At 42.1% G+C, this 23,032-nt stretch overlaps 1 protein-coding gene across 1 annotated transcript in view; it reads right to left on the minus strand.

The window, feature by feature from the left end:
* KCNH5 (potassium voltage-gated channel subfamily H member 5) overlaps positions 1–23,032 on the minus strand; it is a 142,141-nt gene that overhangs the window by 6,800 nt on the left and 112,309 nt on the right. Inside the window, exon 10 of the mRNA XM_088539485.1 lies at positions 17,173–17,369. Coding sequence (XP_088395611.1) covers positions 17,173–17,369 — 197 coding nt within the window. The remainder of the gene's footprint in view (positions 1–17,172; positions 17,370–23,032) is intronic.

Consider the following 23,032-nt stretch of genomic DNA (forward strand, 5'->3'; position numbering starts at 1 on the left):
AAACTGAAATGTTTCTTAAATGTAGGCAAGTCATTCAGAACATGATTCATTGTTGGTACTTGGTTGTTAAAATGGTTGCAAGTCTTATCCTTTTCAGATGTTAAATAATTACCAAACATTTTAATTTTTAACATGCTAAGAAAAGGTTTCCATTTTAAAATACATGAATTCAAATGTACTTAAATTTAACATGTGAAACCATTGGAAAAAATGGCTAGAAATGGATGAATAGGTAATTGCATTTACATAACACTGGTTTTTGCAATCAGACAGCAACTGGAGCCCTGGGGCTTGGGCTAGGAGAGCTGTGAAATGCCATGCGGTCTCATATAAGAGCCAGGAGCTTTCTTTAGTTGTCCTTCACCTGCAAGCCTGTCTTGCAGAAGCCAGGGTGCCTCTTTCCAAATGCAAACTGCATTTAAGCTGCTTAACATAACTCACCCCTGCAAATCTCCACGTCCTCCTTGGTCCCTTCATTAATTTGCACGCTCAGGATGCGGGAGAGATGGCCTGGGGTGGCGTCACTCTTCTCCTGCTCTACACTTGCTTGTGGTATCTTCTCTCTGATGTGACATTTTATATTCAAAAACAAACTGCTCTAACACCTCTTTTAATTGCTCTCCAGTAAATTCCACTTAATCCTTCTGTCCCAAGAACTGTTTTGTGTTAAACCATTGCTCCAGCTGCACGTGGGAAAGGAACTGCTGTCCTTGGCTGTGCGGTAAAAATGACTGACTGCTGAGCAATTAGTTAATCTCTGGGATAGGGATGTTTCACTAAACAGCCTTTCACGCTGGATTTTGGAAGAAAAGAAGATTTCTATAGGTTAGTCTGCTGGCTGCTTGAAAGAACCAGTAAATAATAGCCTTTCTGCAAATTTTCATTGATCTGGACTTCACAGACACTGCAGCATGCAAAAGCAAGAGCTTCCTACCAAGCACATTTTATTTTTGCTATGGTGAAACTGCATTTATGTAGTTTCCTCCTAAGCGATTACAGAATTGACTTGTAAGAGATGCAGAGATTTCCAACAGGAATGACAAAAAGATGTCATTTCAGGGCAAGGAGAATTATTTCTGTGAGGCTGAAAAAGCCATTTTAAGCGAAATTTAATCACATTTTTATGGGCAAGGAAAGGGTTAATCCTTTCATCATCACTTACTAATGATCTGTATGCCTGAGTTGCTTATCTAAAGAAAAAAAATGGGCATGTGGGGAAAGAAAGGCAACTCAGATCTCTACTACAGTCTATAAGCAGAGCCCAGACCGTCCATTGCCTCGTTACTGCTTGTGCTGTGTTTTAGAAATTGGATACTGTAGGTCAAATTTTAATCTGCTTCCACTTTGTGTTAGCAATCAATTTGCACGGCGCCCAGCTCCTCTTGCAGAGAGACATCTGTGCACACTGACAGGCAATTAGGCCGCTCTGCATTTGTGAACAAGCGTGCCTATTAACAAAAAAGAATGCTTGTGGATTCGCCTCATCTATTTTATACCTGATATGGATCTGAAGTTATTCGGCATTCCCTTAAAACATGTCTAGATCGAGCAAGGGAGAGAGGAAGAGAAGCAGGCAGAGATCCAAGTCACATTTGTCACATCCTGAAAGCATCGTGGCCCAACACATACATATGGCACTAGAATGGGATTCAGGTGAATGGATTATACTGTTGGTCCTGTCTTTGGCCACCTGCAAGGTCTTTTCATGCCTCTACCTCTCCTTGTATAAGACAAGACAATACTACTGCTCTGCTTTCTGCAATTAACTGGAAATCCCTACGTCTTAGCTAAGTATTTGCAACTGGGAGACTAGGATCCACAGTAGGATAGCAGACACTAGGACAGCAGAGAGAGGCCAACGTTGAGGCTTTTTGACAAAACTGAGGCAATTCATTAAAAAATAAAAATAAAATCAAAATGCACATGGGTGTTTCTATAAATTCAATTCAAGATTAAGTGCTCAAGTCTGCTGTGCTGAGACATCAAGGCCAGCGCACAGTGGATGTGCAATGTTCAACGAAGGCCTCTCCCAATGCCCTGACACATCAGTCAGGAAGGATCAGTCAAGACCCTATGCTAAAGCGAAGGGCATTGACTCCCCAAAGTGCTGTGAGAACAAGTTTAACTAAGGATGTGCCGTACTTCGATGCTAAGGAGCTGGATTCCAAAAGTAAAAAATACGAAAGCCCCTTTCTACTGTGTGCACAATCACATTTAGACCAACCTCAAGGTATTTTGGGAGAGCAGCTAGGTCTGCCTGAGCAGAGACTAAGCCATAACCATGATCTGAAGAGGCACAGTCCCTTCTGTTATACCCACAGGGGTGCAAGGAAACTCAGCTTTAGCCTCCTAGTTCCCACTTAGGACCCTACATCATAACACTGAACCCGACAAGAAGACTAAATTGGACTGGAGGAACTGAAACACTTTGTTGAATCGAGTCTATTTCATTTTCTTTATATAACATGAAGACAGTGAAAAAATGGGGAAATTGAGCATAGCAGCTCTTCTGCAGTATCTACTCTCCAAAACTATTACTGAGAAATGCCTCATGGAGACCCTTGCTCCCTCTCAGTGCTTAGACCCATCCACTCTACCTGTCTTTACCCCATAAAAAAGTCCAGGCTTGCTCCAGAGAAACAAATCCATGCTCGATCAGTCAGGGAGTTGGCGAGCAAATGAAAAGGCTCCTTCTACTCTCTGCCTCTTTCTCCAGATCTTTTCTGCTTGCAGATGTGCTCTCAATGGAGAGCATCAGATTATTCCTTGTTCTTCTCCTTTTCCCCTTCTATTCTTCATTGAAGGAAGAATGAAAGAGAGCACAGGGCAGGGGGGAAACCCTCTTTCTGGAATCCACCTGGACCTACAGAAGCTGACGTCTCAGCTCACCAAGCTGTAGGTTCAGCCCATGCTGCAGCCAACAGCCCCACAGGAATCTCATCCAGGGCTCCGTAACTATTGGGAATGTCCCAATCTCTCCTAGATTGACAGCAGGGCGAGGTGCACCTTGCACAGCTGTGTCCACTCATGAGGACAGTGTCAAGCTAGATCAGGCAAGCCTGGGAATCACAAACTTATGCTGGTCACTGGATCAATCCCGGCTCTTGGCACTGGCCTCATGAAATGTCACTGGCAAGGGCAGCACAGAGCACAGTCAATTGATTAGGGCACTGCTGTGGTGCAGATGTGCTGTTGCCCATGCATTTTAGCAATAGATGATTAAAAAAAAGAAAATCCTCCAAGAAACCAAACCTTGTTTTGCCCCTCTCAGAGTGATAAACTTCTGAGCGTGGACAGGGAAAGATAGTTCAAAGCCCCCAGGATGACAGCGGACTGGCTGGAGCATGGGGCAGGCTGCAGAAATAGTGCTCTCTGTGACAGGGAAAAGTGCCAGGAGACTTTCCAAGCTGCTCTTCAGCCTGATTTAACTTGGAACAGTAAATCAATCTTCAATAGCAATATGCAGCACTAACCTAGCATGCTTCTTCCCCATACTGCAATGCTTGGGAGAAAGTGGGCTTCACGTTGCTGCCTCTTTTGCCAGATGTCAACAGCAGGGTGTAGAGAGGTCATATTATTTGGCCAGGGTCTACATGATGCTTAGTGGAAAAGCTAGAGATAGAACTAAGGTTTCCAGGCTCCCAGCCCAGAGCCCCCACAGCAGCAAAAGCCATACTGCAAAAAGATTAAGTGCATTAATATAAAGGTATATAAGAAATAAAAAGTTGTATTAATATAATGATAGGCTTTTTTCACTGCTGCTTAGTCTGGGATGGATAGTGAGACTGGAAGTGTAGAGAGATTTCAAATAGCTCAAAGCTGCAAGGGTTCAACTGTAATTAATATAAAGTAATTGGAGTCATTATGACTTTTTTTTTCATTTAAAATTACTGTACCAGACTATAAAGCACCTGAAATTCAATCTGAAATCTTCACTTCTTTAAAAAAAAAAAGCGGGGGGGGGAGTTTCTAAGTGAAAATTTGTTGATTTTTTTCCAGCTCTATCAACGGTCTGACAAAAGATACTACCTCTTCGTACAAGCCTTGTTTCTGATGTTGAAGACATTCTAACTTGCTTTAGGAAACTTCAGGTTTACATGTAATATGCTATGAGCTACTTTGTTCACTTAGTCATTTTTAAGGTCGCATTAATTTATTGAAAAGCTTTTCAACCAGAGCTTGAATTAAAACGATGTCTTCCCAGTGCCATGCAATGAAGAACGTAATCAGTTTTGTTTGGAAATGATGAGTCAAAAATGAAGAAATTACTCTAAAGGGCGGTAAATACGAATAATCGACCCAAATGAAAGGGACACATTGATTCTATCTTTGCTGTGATCCAAGGCACCAAAACTTGTTCTGTCTTTGCACATTATGAAACAGTTTGGATTTGTGCTGCTTTATCAGTTATACAGTCCTGACCCGAACTAGGTGCAATAGCAGCGACTAGTCTGGTGAGGGAGCATTCCCAGTTACGGATGGAGATTCAAGCCAATATTCTTGGCAGTATTCTTGGGCAGAACAAATCCAGGGGTCCAGGTCAAGGACCTAACCTTGGCTCATGGTTTGGAAGCCAGAGCACAAAGATCCCTGCTGTTGTACAGTGGTGTGTCCTGCAGATTGGCTGAACTAATTAGCCTTGGTGCAGATCTGCACTAATTTAACTGTGCTGCTTTTCAGGTCCTATGCTCGTATGGCTGAGCAGTTCTGCTTTCAGTAGATGAGCCTGAGGTACTTTAGAGTTACTTTTCTTCCTTCTTCACCCATAAGCACAGCTTATGTACATACGAGAGAAGAGATAACTTTTCTGGACCAAATCCAGCTTTGGGGTACTGGAAGATAAGCACTGCCAGCGCTCCCTCCCTTTTTACAGATCTTTTGGACTAATCCCGAGTTTAAACCATTGGGCACACCATCGTGCCTATCTTTCCCATGAGACATCCTGCAAGCAAAGCCAAAGGAACTCTACAAGGGAGAATGAGTTGGGGTAATTCAAGAACTCACCTCTCAATTCAGAGATGCAATTAAAAAAAAATCCACTAGCTGTGTAACTTTTAAATTGAAATCAAGACCCCGCAAAGATGGACACCTCTAGCAGGTCACTCATTAACTGAAAGACAGGGTCAGCCCACTGCATAACAGACACCAAATAACTTACGTCATTACCTCATTTAGATATAAAAAGCTCAGTGAAATAACCTTAACAAGGATCCCTGGGATTCTTCAAGGGAAACATTTTGCCCATCGGGGCAAAGTTTTTCCCTACTGAGAGCTCTCAGTTGGCAGCTTGAGACTAAGGCATACTGGTTGTTGAAACACACTGTAATTACCTTTAAAATGATTACAGCCACTATCCTACGAGGGGAGAAAAAAAGGTCCAAGACATAAGCATGCAAAGACTGGGGAGTGTCCTATAAAAAGGACATGCAACCTCCACCTAAAGATAAAGTCTCTGTTCAACCAGAATTGGTTGAAGAAGAGTGGCCGCCACGTATTGTAGCTCAGAGACAGGAGGAAAGGCAGTTTTTCAGAGGAACAAGTAATTGTTGGCTAATGAGGACCTTCAATTTATGACATATGAAAACTTTTTAGAGAACAAAGAGTCCCTTTCAGTGATTTTGGTAATGTCTCCTTGCGCCAGTGAACAACTTGTCCTTTCTTGGGTGGAAACTGGAAGTGAAAGGACACAAATACTCAGCTCATAACAGTATTCTTTGACCCAAATCGCTCATATCCACAACAGGCTGAAGAAGGAGAGTTATCCACCAACCACGTAGTTACCTGTGAAAGCATGAAAATATCACAGCAGTCCTAAAAATTCAGATACAGAAGTCCACTGCCCCATGAAGCTTAATTTCTGAAGATGTGACTGAAGAACTCAACAACTGGACAAATCCACAGATGTGTGTTCATTTATGAAGGGTATCAGCAAGGGAAAGAGACAGCACTAAAGGGTTAACTGGTGGGGATATGGGAAGGGGATAAACAGATGGTGTGGTGAAGAGCCATTTCCTTCCCATTTACATGCTGCCTGCGTTAAATCAATCCCTGGGCTTCCATTCCAATAAACTAAGGCTCTGCTGGGGAGGAATTTAGCGATTTGGCCCTATCCTAGTTGCGGGTATCGTTCTATTGTGTGCTGGCATCTTGCCTGTTCTCAGAGAAATTGGGCCTTCACATTTCTCTACATTATTCTTGGAGATCTTCCCTGATATTTATATTGCAGTGGTTGCCTTTTCTGTAGATGTGGATCTCTGTAAAGCTCATCAGTCCCGTTTTATGTTCCTAGCCATGCCTTTAGGCTGTAACACAGGATGCTCCTCAGGGGCTGAGCCTGCTGTTTTTGCAGCCTTAGCTTATCTCTTTGCTCCAGATCCAAACAAATTAGTTTGTAATCCTCAGTATTGTATACTTTGGCAAATCTGCCTTTAAAAGTGATCAGAAATGACCTCCTGATCTAAAATTGGAGCCAGTCCAGCTGATTTGTCCCCTGTCTTTGTCTGGAATTAGCAAGAAAACACTGTACTTGCAAACATAACAGATCTTTGCAATCTATAAAATTGATGATTTGTTACTTCCCTGTTTGTGACAACGCTGCACCCTGTTTAGACACTATTAGCATCCTTTCTCCCATTCTCTGAGCAAGCACAATTAATGAAACACCAGCTGGTGCAGGATAAACGCTGCTGCGAAGACACTGAGCGGCTCCAGATGGAGCGAGCACAGCTCTCTACCTCTGGCTCCGTTACCTTCTCGTCTCAGACACCCCATTAGCTTCCAACAGTTCCTTTCGACCTCTAGGAGCTTGGCTAGAGCTGTACTCTGTACTTTTCCTGGCTTGATTTTCACTACCCCTCAGAGCGCAGCAGTAGTTATCAGATGTCCAAAAGAAAAAAAAAAATCAAACGATAGGTGCTGCCTCTCCCACCGTAGATGGACAGTTTTTCGGACACCTTCTTCCAGAAACGTCTTGCCCAAGACAGGCTGACCTTACACAGGGCAGAGTAGCACGTGCCTTAGATGCTGGGGATGCTTACAGATGTGCAGCTGTGCCAGATGTTCCACCCATGGGAAAGGATTCAGAAGGATCCATATGACAAGGTTAAAGAAGGCTGCTAGGGATTTTGCAAGGTCAATCTCTGTCCCAGCAGACTCTCTATCTGCTATTCCATCTGAATTTGGATACAGTCAGTCTAGGAGGAAGTTCTTTTTTATGGGACACATTATTCACGGATCACAAGGCAGAGTGCCTTCATTCAAACTTTTGACAAATGCTTTAAATTAGGCCTGTTGTCTGTTTAAAATATTCATGTATGGCTGGATTGTGCTTGTAAATTATTATTCATATACTTTTGCAGACCATCTTGAGGTTATTGGCATAAGTCCTTTCATAAAAGGAGACAATGAATAACACATGAAAAATATGCATTTTTCAGTCCATTTACTTTTTCACTGTAGCCTTCTGTGGCAGGAGGACTAACACAGCCCGAGAAGCAGAAGGCTAGGAGAAGCATGGTGGGCATTCATAATTGACCTGCTTTTAACCACCACCAACTGACTACTTAAAAATGGACTTGTTTTTGACACATAATGGAGATGGACATTCATTATGAAGGCAGAAAGTCGAGAAAGGCAACATAGGTGGAAATAAGGAGCTAGACCTGGAAAAGAAGTGCTGAGGTTTCAGGATGCTGCCCAGGTCCAGGACAGGGGGAAGGAAACCCAGACATGTGTGCCCTGAAGGGCAAGGGATGTAAAGCAAGGCTAATTTCAGGGAAAATACTTCATTTCAGGTGACTAGGAGAAATAATTAGCTTAGAAATGGCTGTTCTCTTGTCAGAAGATGTGTTGGTTTCTGAGCCACCCATCCTCAGGATTTGTAAAGGACAGCAAAGGCTTCTGGACTCTCAGGAGAAGCCAAAGTCTGCTCTGGTGGCAATAGAATGGCTCTCCATAACAATAACAACAACAACAATAATAATAATAAAAAGGCAGAAAAAATAATAATAAAAAAGAAGAGACTATATTGAATAGGGGCATGTTCTAAGAGAGAACTGACAGATAAAGCTCTTCCTAGCCCCAAATATATAGTGACTAATGGAAATAATTAGATAAGAAGCATTAAACAAAATCTTCTTGGCAGCTAAGACATCATCTACGAAGTACCAATAAAATAATCCGACTTTCAGCTAAAAATCCAAGCGGAGGCTCCAAGGTTCAAATGGTCACTGACAGTTTAATTAATGAAGAGAATCAGAAATTCTTTTAGTGCTTACATTCTGTTTTTTTTTTTAACAGTAATTTACATCTGAAAACCATATTCTGTTTTTGTTACCTTTAATAAAGGAAACAAATTAAGACTAAGAGCTGTGAAGACTGAGTAAAAAGGTGAGAAAAAAGACATGACTTAATTATTCTTTTCTAAAAGCACTGAAGATTTTTGCCTCTCAGCATGTTGCTCAGAAAGGTAATAAAAGGGGGCTAAGATTATTTTGGGTGCTTCCCAGAATCCCCCTGTCTCTCCTGACAGCTATTCCCACCTCTGGCATATATGTAAATCAGCTACTCAAAAAATTGCTCTTTCAGACTTTTATTTGATGGGCCCTAAGCTGAGGCAACTTGCTAATCACAGCAACTGTCTGACAATTAAGAAAGGCACAGTCAACCAGCTATTATTAAGTTGGAAGTGACAGGCTGGGTTTTATTTTTAACTAAAACTCATGCGATTCACACTAACTTCTCCACAAAGTTCCTTTTGCCCTTTGTGTACAATTTAATGCTTTCCTACATGCAAGGTTTCTTTGCTGTAGAATGCAGCCTAAAAATAGCTTTCAATTGAAGGTAATTCTTGTAGGATTTGTACTACTGCAACAATTATCCCATGCTGATCCAGCAAGTTTGCGTATTACTGCATCTCCAAAGTGTGTGCTGCAAAACAGCACACAGATGGATTTATACTTGCACAGGAAGGGAAGACATTATGCAGGTAGCTTTATTTAACATTGTATAGGTTTATAGTATGCAGCTGCTGAGGAGCCTTTCTATGCAAAGAACCGTTGGAGAGAAAGCGCAAGAATAAAATCAGGGCCCTCTCCTTATTAAAATGGCTATGAAACAACTATTGATTGCACAAAACTGATCCTATTTTGGGTACAATGAAAAAGCTGTGTCGAATGCTAAAGCCCTGACTGCTCCTTGTGAAGTCTATGACAGTTCAATTAGATGATCCTAGAGAAGTGGCGAGCGTTCCCTTTGCCTATTCAGAACTCATGGTGCCTTCCAGATGGCATTCCCAGTCTTGCAGAAGCAAGGCTTGGAGGAATGAGAAGGATGCTCATTTTTATACCTGAAAGTCAGGCTGAGTTGCTAAACTGTCAGGACTCTGGCTTCAAGAATCAATGACAGGCAGCTACCACATAATTTGGAATTAACCATCTCAGCTTTGCAACATTTCCCTCTTATTCTGTGGTTGCTGTGTTGTAAAAGTTGTAGATCTACCTGGTAATTAGGCTCAAGAGTCCATGCAAGAAAAAATCTATTTTTATGAAACTAATACTCTAATATTCTCAGCATCCTCTTGACATGCTGGACGTGGCAGGGAGGTGGAAGCCCTAGGAAGAAGCTTTAGTGAGTATTATTTTCACAGACCAAACCTTTGAGATTTTTTTTAAGCAAAATTCAAGTCGTGCAAGAAACTCTGCCTTGAATCAATACTAACAGTATGCAGAATTATGACAAAAATAATAATATTAAAAAATATTAAAATAATATTAACAAAAAACATTAATTCACAAAGAGCACATCAGCAAATCACCCTCAGTGTGGGTTGCCTCTCTAATGTAGATTTAGGTTTTGTTTTTCTACAGATGCTGCCAATCTTTGATGATTCCTGATAAATGCCTTGTCCACACATACCTGTACCTTTACAGTTGGCAATCGGAGTCTCTGAATGCAGAGAGCAGCTTGCCTGATTATTTTTCTGCACCATTTTTTTTTTCTGCAGTCATATCATCCTGTTCAAAGATCCCTAAATGACAAGTACTCTAAACTGCCGCACATTTCTTAGCAAAAGCCAATAGTAAAATAATGGCCTGACAAATGAGATCAAATGCTCTTTTAGGTTTAGATTCATACAGCGGTTATGTGTCCATGATAGGTCTACTCTTGCAGAGTAGGATCTTGGAGAATGTCAAAGGATTACAAGAATGGGGCTCAGTGCTGCTCTTCAGAGAGCTGGTATTCTGCCTCTCACTCTTAAAAAGGCAAGATCAGGACCCCATGGGAAGGTATTTAACTGAGGGACTATATTCAAAATAGAAGAGCAGTCTGCTGGTGCCCTGCAGGATTAACGTGGCTCTGAAACACTATGAAAGATAACAGCGCATTGCTTCATCTCTACATCTTTTTGCAGCCTAAGGGCAAACTAGAGATCCAGACTGTGACTGCACTACATGTGGTCTTGCCAAGACCACAGAGACTGTACAGTGCCCTATTTTTCAGGTATTTATACCCTCAGTGAGGTACCTGAGTGCTTGAGGTAGCAAGGAGAGGGCAGGTTCATCACCACTGCTCCAGCAGCCCATGAACACGGTCGCAGCCAAGGGAATATCCCATGCTCCTGGGTGTAGATAGAAGCCCCTGTGCTCCTGCTGTTCCTCCGGGGAGAGACTCTCAGGAACAGCAGCTCCCACCCTGCCAATCCCCCGAGGACCCAAATGTAGCACAGAGACCACTGGAAAGAGCTGATAAGAGGAGCTGTAAAAATGAGGAGGATGAGGAGGAGGGAGTTGCAGCAGAAGAGTAAGGTTCATAGCTACCTAGGAAAGTGAGAACGAAAACCTACATGCTCTGCTCAGAGACAGATGGCCCAAGGTGTCACAGAACGGTGACGATAACGCTGCCATAGCTTCCCCTTGGAGTTTTTATGCCGCTCTTGCATCTGGCAAAGTCCTGCAGCACCCTCTGAGGATTTCTCCCTCGCTCTGGCTGCCTCCCGCTCAAATCCCTGTGGCCCAGAAGAGGAGTGAGGACTCAGAAAGCTGCTTGGGGGAGAAGGAGACTAGAGGAAAGAGCAGCAGAAAAACCCTGCCCTCAAATCTGTAATTCTTACCCACATGGCAGCACGTGGGCCTCAGCGCAGGGATGACGCTGGGCTCTTCGGAGTCACGGAGCTATGAATACACTAGGAATTACTCCGGTCTCCATACTGGTAAGTTCCTCACATGGTTTTGGCTCAGACCCATTAGCACTTTATCTAAAAATTGCTGGGCACAGCTTAGGCACTTTGGATTAGGCCACGCTGTGTTACGTATTAAGTTTAATGGTATGGAAATAGGCTCTCCTGCCTCATGTACATTCAATAGACAAGTTGAGGCACCACCAGAGATATTGCCAGATGTAAAGGAAATGGTGACCAGTAGTGAAACGGTCCTTAAGGAAACAGCACAATGGAATATTAAGAGATTGTACTGCCATTTAGATCCCTGGTATCACACCTGATGATCCTGCCTCTCAAAGACTGTTCTGAACTCAAGAGCCACACGGCACAGAGGATCCCAGAGTAGGAATCTGCACCTAGGTGGGGATACAATGAGGCTAGAAAATAACAGTATTTTGTCTTAAATGAAGGGTCCTAGAAGAAAATGAAAACTGCTGTTTTGTTCACATCTATTAAAATGAAACTATATCAATGTTTGAGGGTATAACTTATCTGCTCTGTAAATTCACTAAACCGTAGCTACAGCTGAACTGCTGCTATAGGACTTCATTTTCTGGGACAACATGTTCACGTGAAAAGAAGGAGAAAAAAAACCCAGGTAACTAAAGATCAGAGGAAAGAGAGAGAGGAAAGGGCAGGAGCATCCTGAGTTGAAGTAAAACTATCCTTGCTTTCTCACATGGAGATGATGACAGAAGGAATTGGATGAAATTCAAGCCAAGGTGAGTCTGTGAGGTCTTCTATGCCACCGGGACAGAGGAGGCAAATTCCACCTTTAAGCCTGAATTGCTCTCGCCTTATAGGGAAGAAGAAAAAAAAAAAACAACAACAACAAAAAACATATAAGCCATAATAAAAACGTGATTGGCTCTAAGCAGCAGAGGAAGATGTTGCACATGCAGATAAGTATGGAGAGCGAGATGGATGAGAAGGGAGTACCAACACGGATGTCCCTGATTTCTTGTCATTAATATTGCTACAGAAAACTCTTCTGCCCAGATGGACTTTGCTATCATCATTGTCCCAGATGGAGGAAGCTCCCAGTGAGAGTCACTATTGAGAAAAAGAGTCCCTGAAGATGGACCACAGGGAAGAGGATGTGCCCAGCATGTCCTGCTCTGCAGTGATGCCCTGCAGAGCTACCCAAGGACCATGCTCTGACCCTGTCCTATGCAGGCAAGTGACTCCCCAAAAGTGAACAGGACAGAGTGTGACAGCTTGCAAAAATGGAAACAGCTCTGACTTAAGCTGCCATAACAGTGCATGGCTTTTGGAGCTCCAAAGCTGCAAAAGTCTGCAGGATCACCTCAGCATATGTGAGCAGCGAGGGGAACCAAGGACATTCAGGAATAACAGCTAATGCAGAGAGCTGTGCTTGCTGCCCAACGTTGGTTCTACATCTGGATACTTGTTAATGTAGCCTACTTACTAGAGTCTTAAACATGAGAAGAGAGGAGATCCTAAACAAATACAGGGACAATCTTCACTTTTAGCGGATACTAACACAAAATTCAAACCAAAAGAATTTTCTAAAAATTCAATGACATATTAATGATGTGTGATTCATTAAAGGAATAACACAGGATTCATAAAAACCTCATGCAAAAGAAGAAAAACAATTTGAAAAGAAATTATTCTGGTCTGAAACAGAAAGAATAAAACAGGACTTTTGTGTTAAGACAGTCTGATGACCTTGCCTGCTGAAAAGCCTCAGAGCTTCACTCTATGTTGGAGGAATTATGAATCATTAGTCACTCACAGAGCTGTCCCTGGCCTCCAGAGCTTCTCAGAGATCAGAACCAAACTTTTCTGGATGGCATTTCACTGCTTTAAAGGCACATGCTTCTCTTTGCGCTTCCAAGACTTATTCTCCAACTCACTTTCCAGGAGCAAATGTCCCAGAGATCCTATATGGACAATTGTCCTCTTCACCAGATGCTCCTGATTCATTTCTTTAACACTGTTACTTCTGAGCATAATAGAAAACAGCAGTATCTGATGACATATCTTAAAATCTATAGGATAAATCGTTGCTTTATTGAGATATAGGACAATTTTAGCATTGATTTCAGATGGGCCAGAATTTTTCAGATGGGCCAGGTACCCACTCTGACAGTCTAGCAGCTATCTGGAAACGCTGCAACAGCTGGTGTAAATGGAAGTAACCACGAGAACAGGGGCGGGAGGAAATAAAAAAAAAGGCATTACAAATATTTCAGCTAAACACTTGTTTTCCATATGATAATCCAGTGCAGGCCTTCCTTTATGAATTTTTATCATCAATAAAAGGTACATTCACTCATACATATCTCTGAGTCTCCTAGAAACCTGTCTCAGCTCCCTTCCTTGAGCCAATCTCCATGGCTCAGGCTTGCAGGGAGAGGCCTTCACGCTGGCTGTGCAAAATCCTGAAAGACACTTAATGAATTAGACATTATTAATATTCTCTTCAACATCAGAAATCAGTAATTAACTCTTTGAAGACCCTTCCTAAGCACTGCTTTATAACTTCCAGTCCTCAGAAGCAGTTATGTAATCTCATTGTGATTTCAATGAATATGTTTCCAGATTAATTATTTTCCCTATTTGGGAAAAAAAAAAAGTTCCAAGTCCTGGTTCTGCCTCGGAGTGTGCATTAGCAACGTTCAATGTGCCATAAAGGTTGCAGTGCAAGATATGCTGCAATACTTTGCTATTACAGATTAAAAATCACTTTGCCACCCTGAAAAGGAGAGATGACTGCAGGTTGAAAAGTGAGTGGGCACTCTCATCTTATGGGTTCATAAATGCAGTGTGATGCCTGAGCAACCTAGCACACAGAAAAAGAAAACAAAAATCCAGAGTTGCTAATAGTATGCTGGGCAGATGCCTTAAGTAGGTCATTCGACACGCCAGGCCTCTAAATGTTATTTGGGAGTGAGAAAACACTATTTTCCCACTTCAGTGTGCCTGTCTCTTTCCTGTCATGTGGAACTAACCTTTTGTGCTTAGTACTATTATTAATTTATTAGCTTTTTGAACATCTAAATCGTTACACAGTCCACGGACTGCAGCTTAGAGCTTGCTGAGGGAGAATGCTTTGGCAGTACAAATATTTGTGTGAGTGCATATACCCACACACAAGCAGCAGACCTGATGGAAAAAACACAATTCTATCTATATATGTCTGAGAGTGAGAACAAGCAGGCGTTTTTCTGAGTACAGACCTGCAAGGAGTGTATTGTTGCTATAATTAAATGTCAAACCTTGCAAGAGATGACTAAATAGAAAAAAAAAAAAGTGCTAAGTATATTTCCATTGAAATCAATTAAAGGAGACAATGATTTTCTTTCCATTTAGGTTACATGGCTCTGGCACAAGCCGCTGCCGCACAGTGCTGCTCTGCACCGTCAGCGCAGGCTCTCGTCACCTGAACAGCTGCCTTCTGTTCGCCTACAAAGCACTGTATTTCCTAAGAGATGAACCCTTCCATGCCCAACAGGGAATCACATGTATTTTTGCCAGATACAAGGTTTGATCCAGTGCTCTGGATACTTTTCTGCAATAGTGCTTGTGTTGTGGCTCTGGTGTTGGTGGCAAGGTTATCTATTCTGTGTCGAGAAAAAACACATACAATTTTTGCCAAGCGGGCTCCAGTTAAGCATAAGTTACTGAAATGCTAGGAATAAGCCTTTTTTTCCTGAAATATTACAGGTGCAGATCATCTGCTGTATCTGTATTGAAAAGCTAGTGATCAAGGACTCGATCAAAAGCCAACAGAGAGAGCACAATTTTTCCTTCCTAGATTGGACACATAAGAGTGGGGAGATATTTGCCCTTTGGAAGTACCATTTTTGATGGACTATGAAGGTGATTGGATAGTTTGGATATGCTTAAGAAAAATTTTTTAACAGTGAGGGTGCCAGAGCACTGGAACAGGCTGCCCAGAGAGGTTGTGGAGTCTCCTTCTCTGGAGATCTTCAAAACCCGCTTGGACGCAGTCCTGTGCCATGAGCTCTAGGTGACCCTGCGTGTGCAGGGGGGTGGACTAGGTGACCTCCAGAGGTCCCTTCCAACCTTAAGCATTCTATGATTCTATGATCACTCAAATCTGAGGTGAAGTAAATGCTAGCACATGCACCCAACAGCTCTGTCATCCTGCTGCAAAATCCAGTCTCTCTTTAGACGTGCTGTTAAGGTCCCATTTGCTTTCAGTTGCAGCCACAGTGGGGAAATGCATGGATCTAACAGAGCATGGGGTGACCTGAGCTCCCCGAGCATCACCGCCAAACCACCCTGCACCACAGCCCTGCAGGGAAGCAGTGTGCCTGAAATCAGGTGTGACGAAGGAAAAAGAAGCCAAGAAAACAGCCAGAAGGTTATTCCTGAAATGCACCCCACAGCTGCTAAACTGAAAGCCAGCACATTGGCCTGCCACAGAAAGAGCCACGTGGCTTTCCCTGCACATCACCTCATCACAACTAATGGGGTGGAAGAATCCCAGGAAGCCAGCTGAAGTGACAGGTCCACTGTCTCAAGAAGCAAAGAATATCTTGTGACACAGCGTACATTGTTTTATCTTGTCCCATGAAAATACCCTCAAGAAGCCCCAGTGAATCCCAAGCAGGGACCTGCAGCTTGTGGCACAACTGCAGGTAGGCAGGAATGGCAGGGGAGGGGGATGCTGGAGCCTCCAAGCCTTGCAGGACACCTTAGCAACAGATAACGGAAAAGCTGGAAACGCCAAGCCATCCTCCAAGCCTTTCTCAAGGTCTGAAGCAGAGCTAACAAGCTGCAAGTCAGAGGCGAGCTGACAAGCTGGAACCGAACCCGATTATAGCTCAGCTCTTTCAGGCTCCCGCACAGACCGCAATCCTATTGCAGCTGCTTTTGGCCAAGGGTGGTACGTGCCACGCTTGGTATATTAATGAGCACAAGGAAAGCACTAAAAATTAAATCTCCTTCAAAAGAAGTATTGGGAATCTAGGCTCAGATAAATAAAATTCTGGGTTATGTTGAACTCCTGCTTCCGCAGAGCCTGAAACTGTCTTGTAAAATATTGAAGGAGCTTCAATATATTAAGTGAGATTCCTTATGTACAGCTATAGAAAGAGGGGGGAAAAAAAACGGTTTCTGAAGGTAAAGGATCTCAGTTAATGCTCAGTAATCTATAAATCATTGTTCTGAGATTTCTCTATGCAAATGAAATTTATATAACCCCCATCAATCTTAAAAAAATCATAAAGATTAAAATTTGCAGCCGCAATGCGCATTAAAGAATCCCTTAACCTGTTTTCAAGATACGTCTTTACAGCTAATTAATTTTTAGATGAAGTGTTCTTTGAAAGGACTAATGGTGAGTGAGCACTGCTGATTGATTATAAAATGGGCAGTAGGGCTTAAAAAGTGAGCTGTGAATGTAAAATCACCACCAAGCTTTATTAACCTTGCCATATTAAAATACTAAGCTATACAAGTGAGAGAAGCAAGTATTAAAATAATTTTGCTGAGTACCATTTATTTATTTAACATCAGTAAATTTCTCTTAACTGGTCTACGTCAGGCATATCTACCAGATTAACCTCCAACTTGTATTTTAGCAGATGAGAGATTAAACCTTACGTCACAGGAATTCAGAATTTGGATTCTATTAGACTATAAAACTTAACTTTATCACTATGCAATGAAAAAAACATAACAGCAAGTGTAAAGAAAAAGAAAGTATAAAGTAAAAGGAAAAGAAAGAGTAATTCCTATGTCATCCTGCTCGAGCTGCTGCTCAGAGCTGAAAAACCTATGGGTAACTTCTATTGAGCCATCATTAACAACTAGAGCATTTATTGAAGGGCCAGTTAATCTGCAATGACCTGAAAACACAGGGAGTAAACTGTGTGTCATTAAATACTGCCAAAGTCTGCAAGTGGTCCCAATCTTTTGCTGCCTAAGAAAGATGAAAACGAGCGCAGCTGCCTTACCCGCTTCCTCAGATTGCAGGTGAGCGTGAGGTTCCTCGAGAAGGAGTTGGCGAACGCAGTATAGAAGTCCAGCACTTTAAGCAAGGCTTCTCGTTTAATAATATGTAAATCGCAGTATGTCAGAGCCCGAACATTGGCACATGCGTGGGCTAGACTAGTTTCTTTCCAGAAGATATCACCAAACACATCACCTTTACCTGAAAAACAGGAGGAAAACTTTGGTGAGGGTTTCTGCTTATACAGTTGTCTTCAGCAAGCAAATGAATTCTTCCCCAAATGTCTTCTGCTTCTAATTATTCTAACACCAGCTTCAAACTCTGAAAACTAATACAGATACATACTTTAGAAATACCTGAGGTACCCAAGTAGACTTAGCAGTAGCCCCAGGCATTTAAGATATATATAGATTGTTCTGTGAAGTGTCCCAGACCATAAAAGCCAGACTGTAAAGGTCTGATGGTAGCTGACGATGGAGGTAACAGATTTTTTTTTCAAAAGCTCCTGAACATAATAAGCACTAATGTGGATTTTCTGTTCAGGTGACTGAATATTTCAATGGGTCTGACCCTAACTGACTCAGGAGCCCAATCTCACTAGAAGTCCATGGCATTTAGGTTCCTGCATCACTGCCGCTTTGCAGCGCTGACTGGATAAGAGCCGGTTTCCAGGGCCTGAGGACCACATTTTAAAATGTTAAAACATTTCCACCTTGGAGATAGCAGCGATTTTCTTCTGAAAACCCAGCAAAGATCTTCCCGGCACTTTAAACCTCTAAATATCTGTCTCTCAATCAAAAGAGATACACAAGTCTAGATCTGAATCCAATCTTATGCATTTAAGTCTAACACTGTATTTAAATGGTTGCTCAACAAGGGTTTGAGCCCTTAAGCACTTGCACATGCAACAAAAGTTCGCCTCTACACTGAGGTTGAATCCACCTTGGCAGGCAGAGCAGCAAAGCAGGGGATGCTGAGGATGTGACATTCACTGTGCACATGCAGAGGACTCGGGACTTGATCTGCTCTGCTCTCATGGACAGGACAGCCTGAGTGGCAGGAGTGCACTAGGTGCTTCTCTGCACCCTCCGGTTTCACGAGGATGATGATGAAGGACATCAACTTCAAAAACACACTCCTGACCCAACAAAAACACCGGTGTAGACAGTGCAGACACCAGACACATTTTCAGGTTTTGCCACTATGCAAGGAGCTCATTTAATGGTCCAAAAACCTGCTCCTTCTTGCCAAGCAGCTTGCGGGCTACCACCACGACAAACTGCCACCTCCAATCCTGAAGCAGACACCGCAGAACACAGGGAATTTACAAAACAAGGTTCTTCCAGATTCTAGCAGTATCCAAGCTCCTTATTTTAGTAGTTACTAAAAGGAAACTAAAATGAATCAAACAGTGGTGGTATCTCTATTGATTCCTGGTACCTCAAACAGTCCTCTGGTGAAGGTTAGAGGTTTCATAGTCTTGGGACAGAAAAAGTAATATGTTTTAACACTTCCTCCTTTAAGACCTTGCAACATTTCTCTCGACTCTATTTTGGGAAACAAACCAGAGTAATAATTCATCCAATCCCATTGCTCTTTGTGGTCAGAGACTCTATTTCTGCTTAAGGTATTGTATCCAGTAAAATCATGACTAGCTTTTCTCACATAGAGTGAAATAAAATTTGCAAATACTTAAATTCCCTTGTTCTTATTTTCCAAGAAATAACATAAAATCCACAGTGCAGAATCATCCCTTGGAAAGGTTATACTTGCATTCTCACTGAATTGCTTTTAAACAATGCTACGTGTTTTGAAGCAATTAAGATTAACTGCAAACACATAATACACCTGATATAATTTAGAAAACAAGTTGCCTTAAAATGCTCTCCTTAGCACAGAGCATTTCCTAGTAACATATCATTTATCTAATGCACTGCTTGAAATTACCCTTTTCAGTTAATTGTCCTTGCCTATAACCACAATTCAGAACTTGGGATACACACGTCCTCAGCACAGTTACGTAATTTACAGAAAATAGATCATTTCTGAAATGCACAAAATTGCTTAATGGATTTGCTCTCTGAGGTGGATGCCGGACAGCTTGGAGTTCTGCTTTCAGCAGCTGCAGACTGCAGTTAAAAACACAGAATTCAGTAATAGGGGCTGTTATGATTTTGCCACTGAAATGTGAGGAAAATACCCATTTCCTTGGTAAATTTGCAGTAATATATAGCTAATTTAAGTCTAGTGGTTGAAAGAAGAGAATACTCGCTGGGAAGCCAGAGTATAGCAAAATCAAAATAAATAAAATCACCATTCAAAACTGAGAGGATTTTTTCCTTGTCTTTGGTTCAGGGAGATAGTAATTTATACCAGGTTCCCCAAAAAGGGGCTGAGATATGGCAAACTCCAAATTTATCCGTTTCCTCATAAGACACCAGCCATTGGTTTGAATGGTAAAGTGGTTACTTGAAGCAACCATTCAAAAGGTAAAGTAGATATCTGTCCACTGTCAATGCTCACTACTTCACACAAGAGGGACATTAGTGCCAGAGAAAAGATAAAATCTTGAAGGTGCTTAAGGCTTTTTGAATGCGCTATTTTCCCCACACACAAACACTTGAGAGTCTCATTTGTCTGTTACAATTGTACCAAGAGATGGGCTGGATGAAAACAGAACTGAGCAAATCCTCTAAAACAATGTGTGTTTTCTCATAAATCCAAAGATGAATGTACTGCAATTTGCTCCTATTAACTGCAGTTCATGGTATACACAGTGGTAATTATTCACTGAAGCTTTATTTTACACAGCATAACTAACTGAAGGAAAAACAAAACAAAACAAAAACACCTCTTTCATAGAATTTTGGCAGACAATTTAACCTCTGAGTCTCAAATACCAACTATGCAAAGCTGCAATCCCAATAAAAATGACTAGAATGGGGGACCCTTTTGCATACATTTTGCACTGGATATTAAGAATTACAAGGAGGAATGGGTAGAGGAGAGTCAGGATGTGGGTGTCACCAGAACAAATATGGGCACGTGTAAGTGTGTGCATATATATACATACACATAAACAGATACGCGAGTCTGTGTTTGTATATATGTATGTTGGCAGAGAGATATTTAGAGAGTATATGACTATACTATAGATAATCATACTGGCTCTTATCCTATACAAGAGCAGTGATGCTGCTGGATAGCAGCGTCTCCAAGCACACAGCTGCATCTATTCCGAAGTCAGGCAGCTTGCCAACATGCACGGCACAGGGTGCTTTTGTAAGGCTGCATGTGCATGGCATGGTCCTGCTCTTGAAATAGTTAAAATTCTACATTAAAACATACATTTGCAAAAAAAAAAAAAAAAAAAAAAAAGACCTGTTTCCTCTTATTCCTTACCCATCCCCATACGGACGTAACTGGAAGCAGGAATATGACAAAAAATGTCAAGAAATAGGGAGATTTCTGGGGCCAGATGTTCTCTGCAGCTTTACTCAACAGATTGACTTGCCAGTTCATGAGGTTCTGCAGTTCTTGCTTGGACCTCTTAGGCAGACCAAATCTTAAGGGTCTATGGGTTTAGGGGTACTTAGGGGCATGGTTTAGCAGGTATGGTGTTGAAGGGCTTACGGTTGGACTCTATGGTCTTGAAGGTCTTTTCCAACTATATGATTCTGTGGTTCTATGAACCCCCTGGGGCTTGCAAAGGGAATGACAAAGTCCTTGGATTCACAGAGGGGAAAGAAGACTCTCATTAAACCGCTTCTTGGAATCTGTACATCTCTTGTACGTATCCTTCTCTAGCTGGGGACAGAAACTGGACTAGGAAATATCCCAGTGGGCCTAAGAATTTGATGGGGCCTTAGGAAAAAACTTGGACAGCCAATGAAGAAACAAATTCCTGGCGGAAAACAATTCTTGTGAGGAAAAACTCACAAAAAGGGAAAAGACTCTGCCTTAAGGCGATTGCTCTCAGCAGTGGGAGCAAATTTGAAGAAAAATGCTGTGCAGTCTTAGCTAATAGGCCAACTACCCCTTCCTCCATTTTAAAAGCATCTCCCAAGAGCCATCAGTCACGGTGGCAAGGCCAAATGTGCTGGATAAGCAGCCTTTCCAATCATGATATGCTCAAATCCTATGTTGCTTAGGAAAAGCACAGGCAACACAAGGTATTTTTTGTTGCAGTCAGTTGCCTTTTCAGACACCTGGGCATCCAGAAAGCAGCTCGAGCGTATGCTCAGATCCATCGTACATGGCCTACAAAGTTGCTTTACCTAAATGGAGCTAATCCCACATTCAACACTGCACACAGTGACCCTGATGGTCATAGGAAATGTACTGTGAACTCTGTTTAGCCCTGCTGATGCTTCAAATAAGCATATTATTACTAACATATACTAATCAGAACCTTCTAAATACTGCGGTCAGTTGCCCTTAGAAACATGAAAAGTTGGACGTGGAGCAGGAGGAGCCAGGGCAGGAGTAAAACTGCATTATAGTAAGGTGGGTGAATGCAGAACCAGAAAACCACATCATATGGGGAAAAATATTCATTTAATTAGCTCTGGTACCAAAAGCAATGAAGTGATGGCAGCATGTACAGTTGTGGAGGTCAACGATCAAACACCAAGTCCCTGGAACTGTAACCACATTGCTACTGGTGGCTGCATGCGTCTATGCAATCAAACCTCTAGCTGCAGGAGAGGAGCATCCCAAAGTAACGCAGGAATCCAATGAACAAGAAGGGAACCCACTCCTTTTCCTCCCCATGCCCTTGTGATGATTGGACGATTAGGTAAGTTATGCAACTCCTTGCCTTGAGGCTGGACACAGGGATTCACAAAACGATGGGATGAACTCATGGAAGAAAATCCATCTGTCATTCCTAAACACAAACTCTGCCTCTGGATGAGGAAGATCCTGAGAGAGTTTATCGGGGTTAGGAGAATATACCGTAGGATTAACATTGTATGGTTTCTTTATCTTTCTGCTTTCTCCTATGCAACCATAATTGGCCATTTTTTGGAGACATGCTACAGGGTTGGCTGGATTTGTGGACCTACCTGATATAGCTGTTTGTGCCCAAAGAAAGGATTTGGAGGCGAGTAACCCATGCAAAGAGCACTAGTAGACTGTAAGAGAGGGATCCTTGCCTCTGTCAATGCTTCAACCAAAACCTCCCTAGGCTACATAAAACTCCCTTGAAAGCCAGTTTAGAACTGGGTACTGCACATTCAGAAATGCAGCTCTAAAGGACTGCACATTAACACATGGAAGTGAAGAATGATGGGGAAAACACAGCACTTAGCATTTGAAAGATTTTCCAAGTGGCCAGTAAAGAAATCAGTAATAAGTGCCTGCCAAAGCCCCCAGTTCATGCTGGCAAAGCAACTTTGCATTATTTAATACAGTGCAACCTTCCCCACCAGTATCTAAAAAAACACAACAAAACAAATTCACCTTCCTTTAAACAAGCAGGTCCAAATGACTGCTCGAAGAAGAGCAAAAGGTCCATATAGATATTCCTCTATTAGTGAAAGATTTATCGTCCTCATTTCTCACACTTTCACTGCACCTTTCCTAAAAGCTCCAGCTTCTGGAGATGGGGAATCTCTTCTGATTTTACATAGAAATAATTTTATAGCCTGGCTGAAGAAATAAACTTGAAAGTATGATCATTCCCACCATTCTCAAAACTCATAAGGCAAATCAGATTGCCTCAAACTCTTAGTCTGATTTAAAAGAAATATATCACATGATTTTTAATAACTTTCCTTTTCTTAGGCTGCCAAGACTTTCTTGGCTTTGGCAATGAAGTGTGCAGGTCTAATACAAAAACATCTCAATTCAGGGGAGGGAAT

This window comes from Tinamus guttatus, unplaced genomic scaffold (assembly GCF_059628265.1).
Source record: "Tinamus guttatus ecotype Peru unplaced genomic scaffold, ASM5962826v1 Tinamus_guttatus_pri_ptg000048l, whole genome shotgun sequence".
Lineage (NCBI taxonomy): Eukaryota > Metazoa > Chordata > Aves > Tinamiformes > Tinamidae > Tinamus > Tinamus guttatus.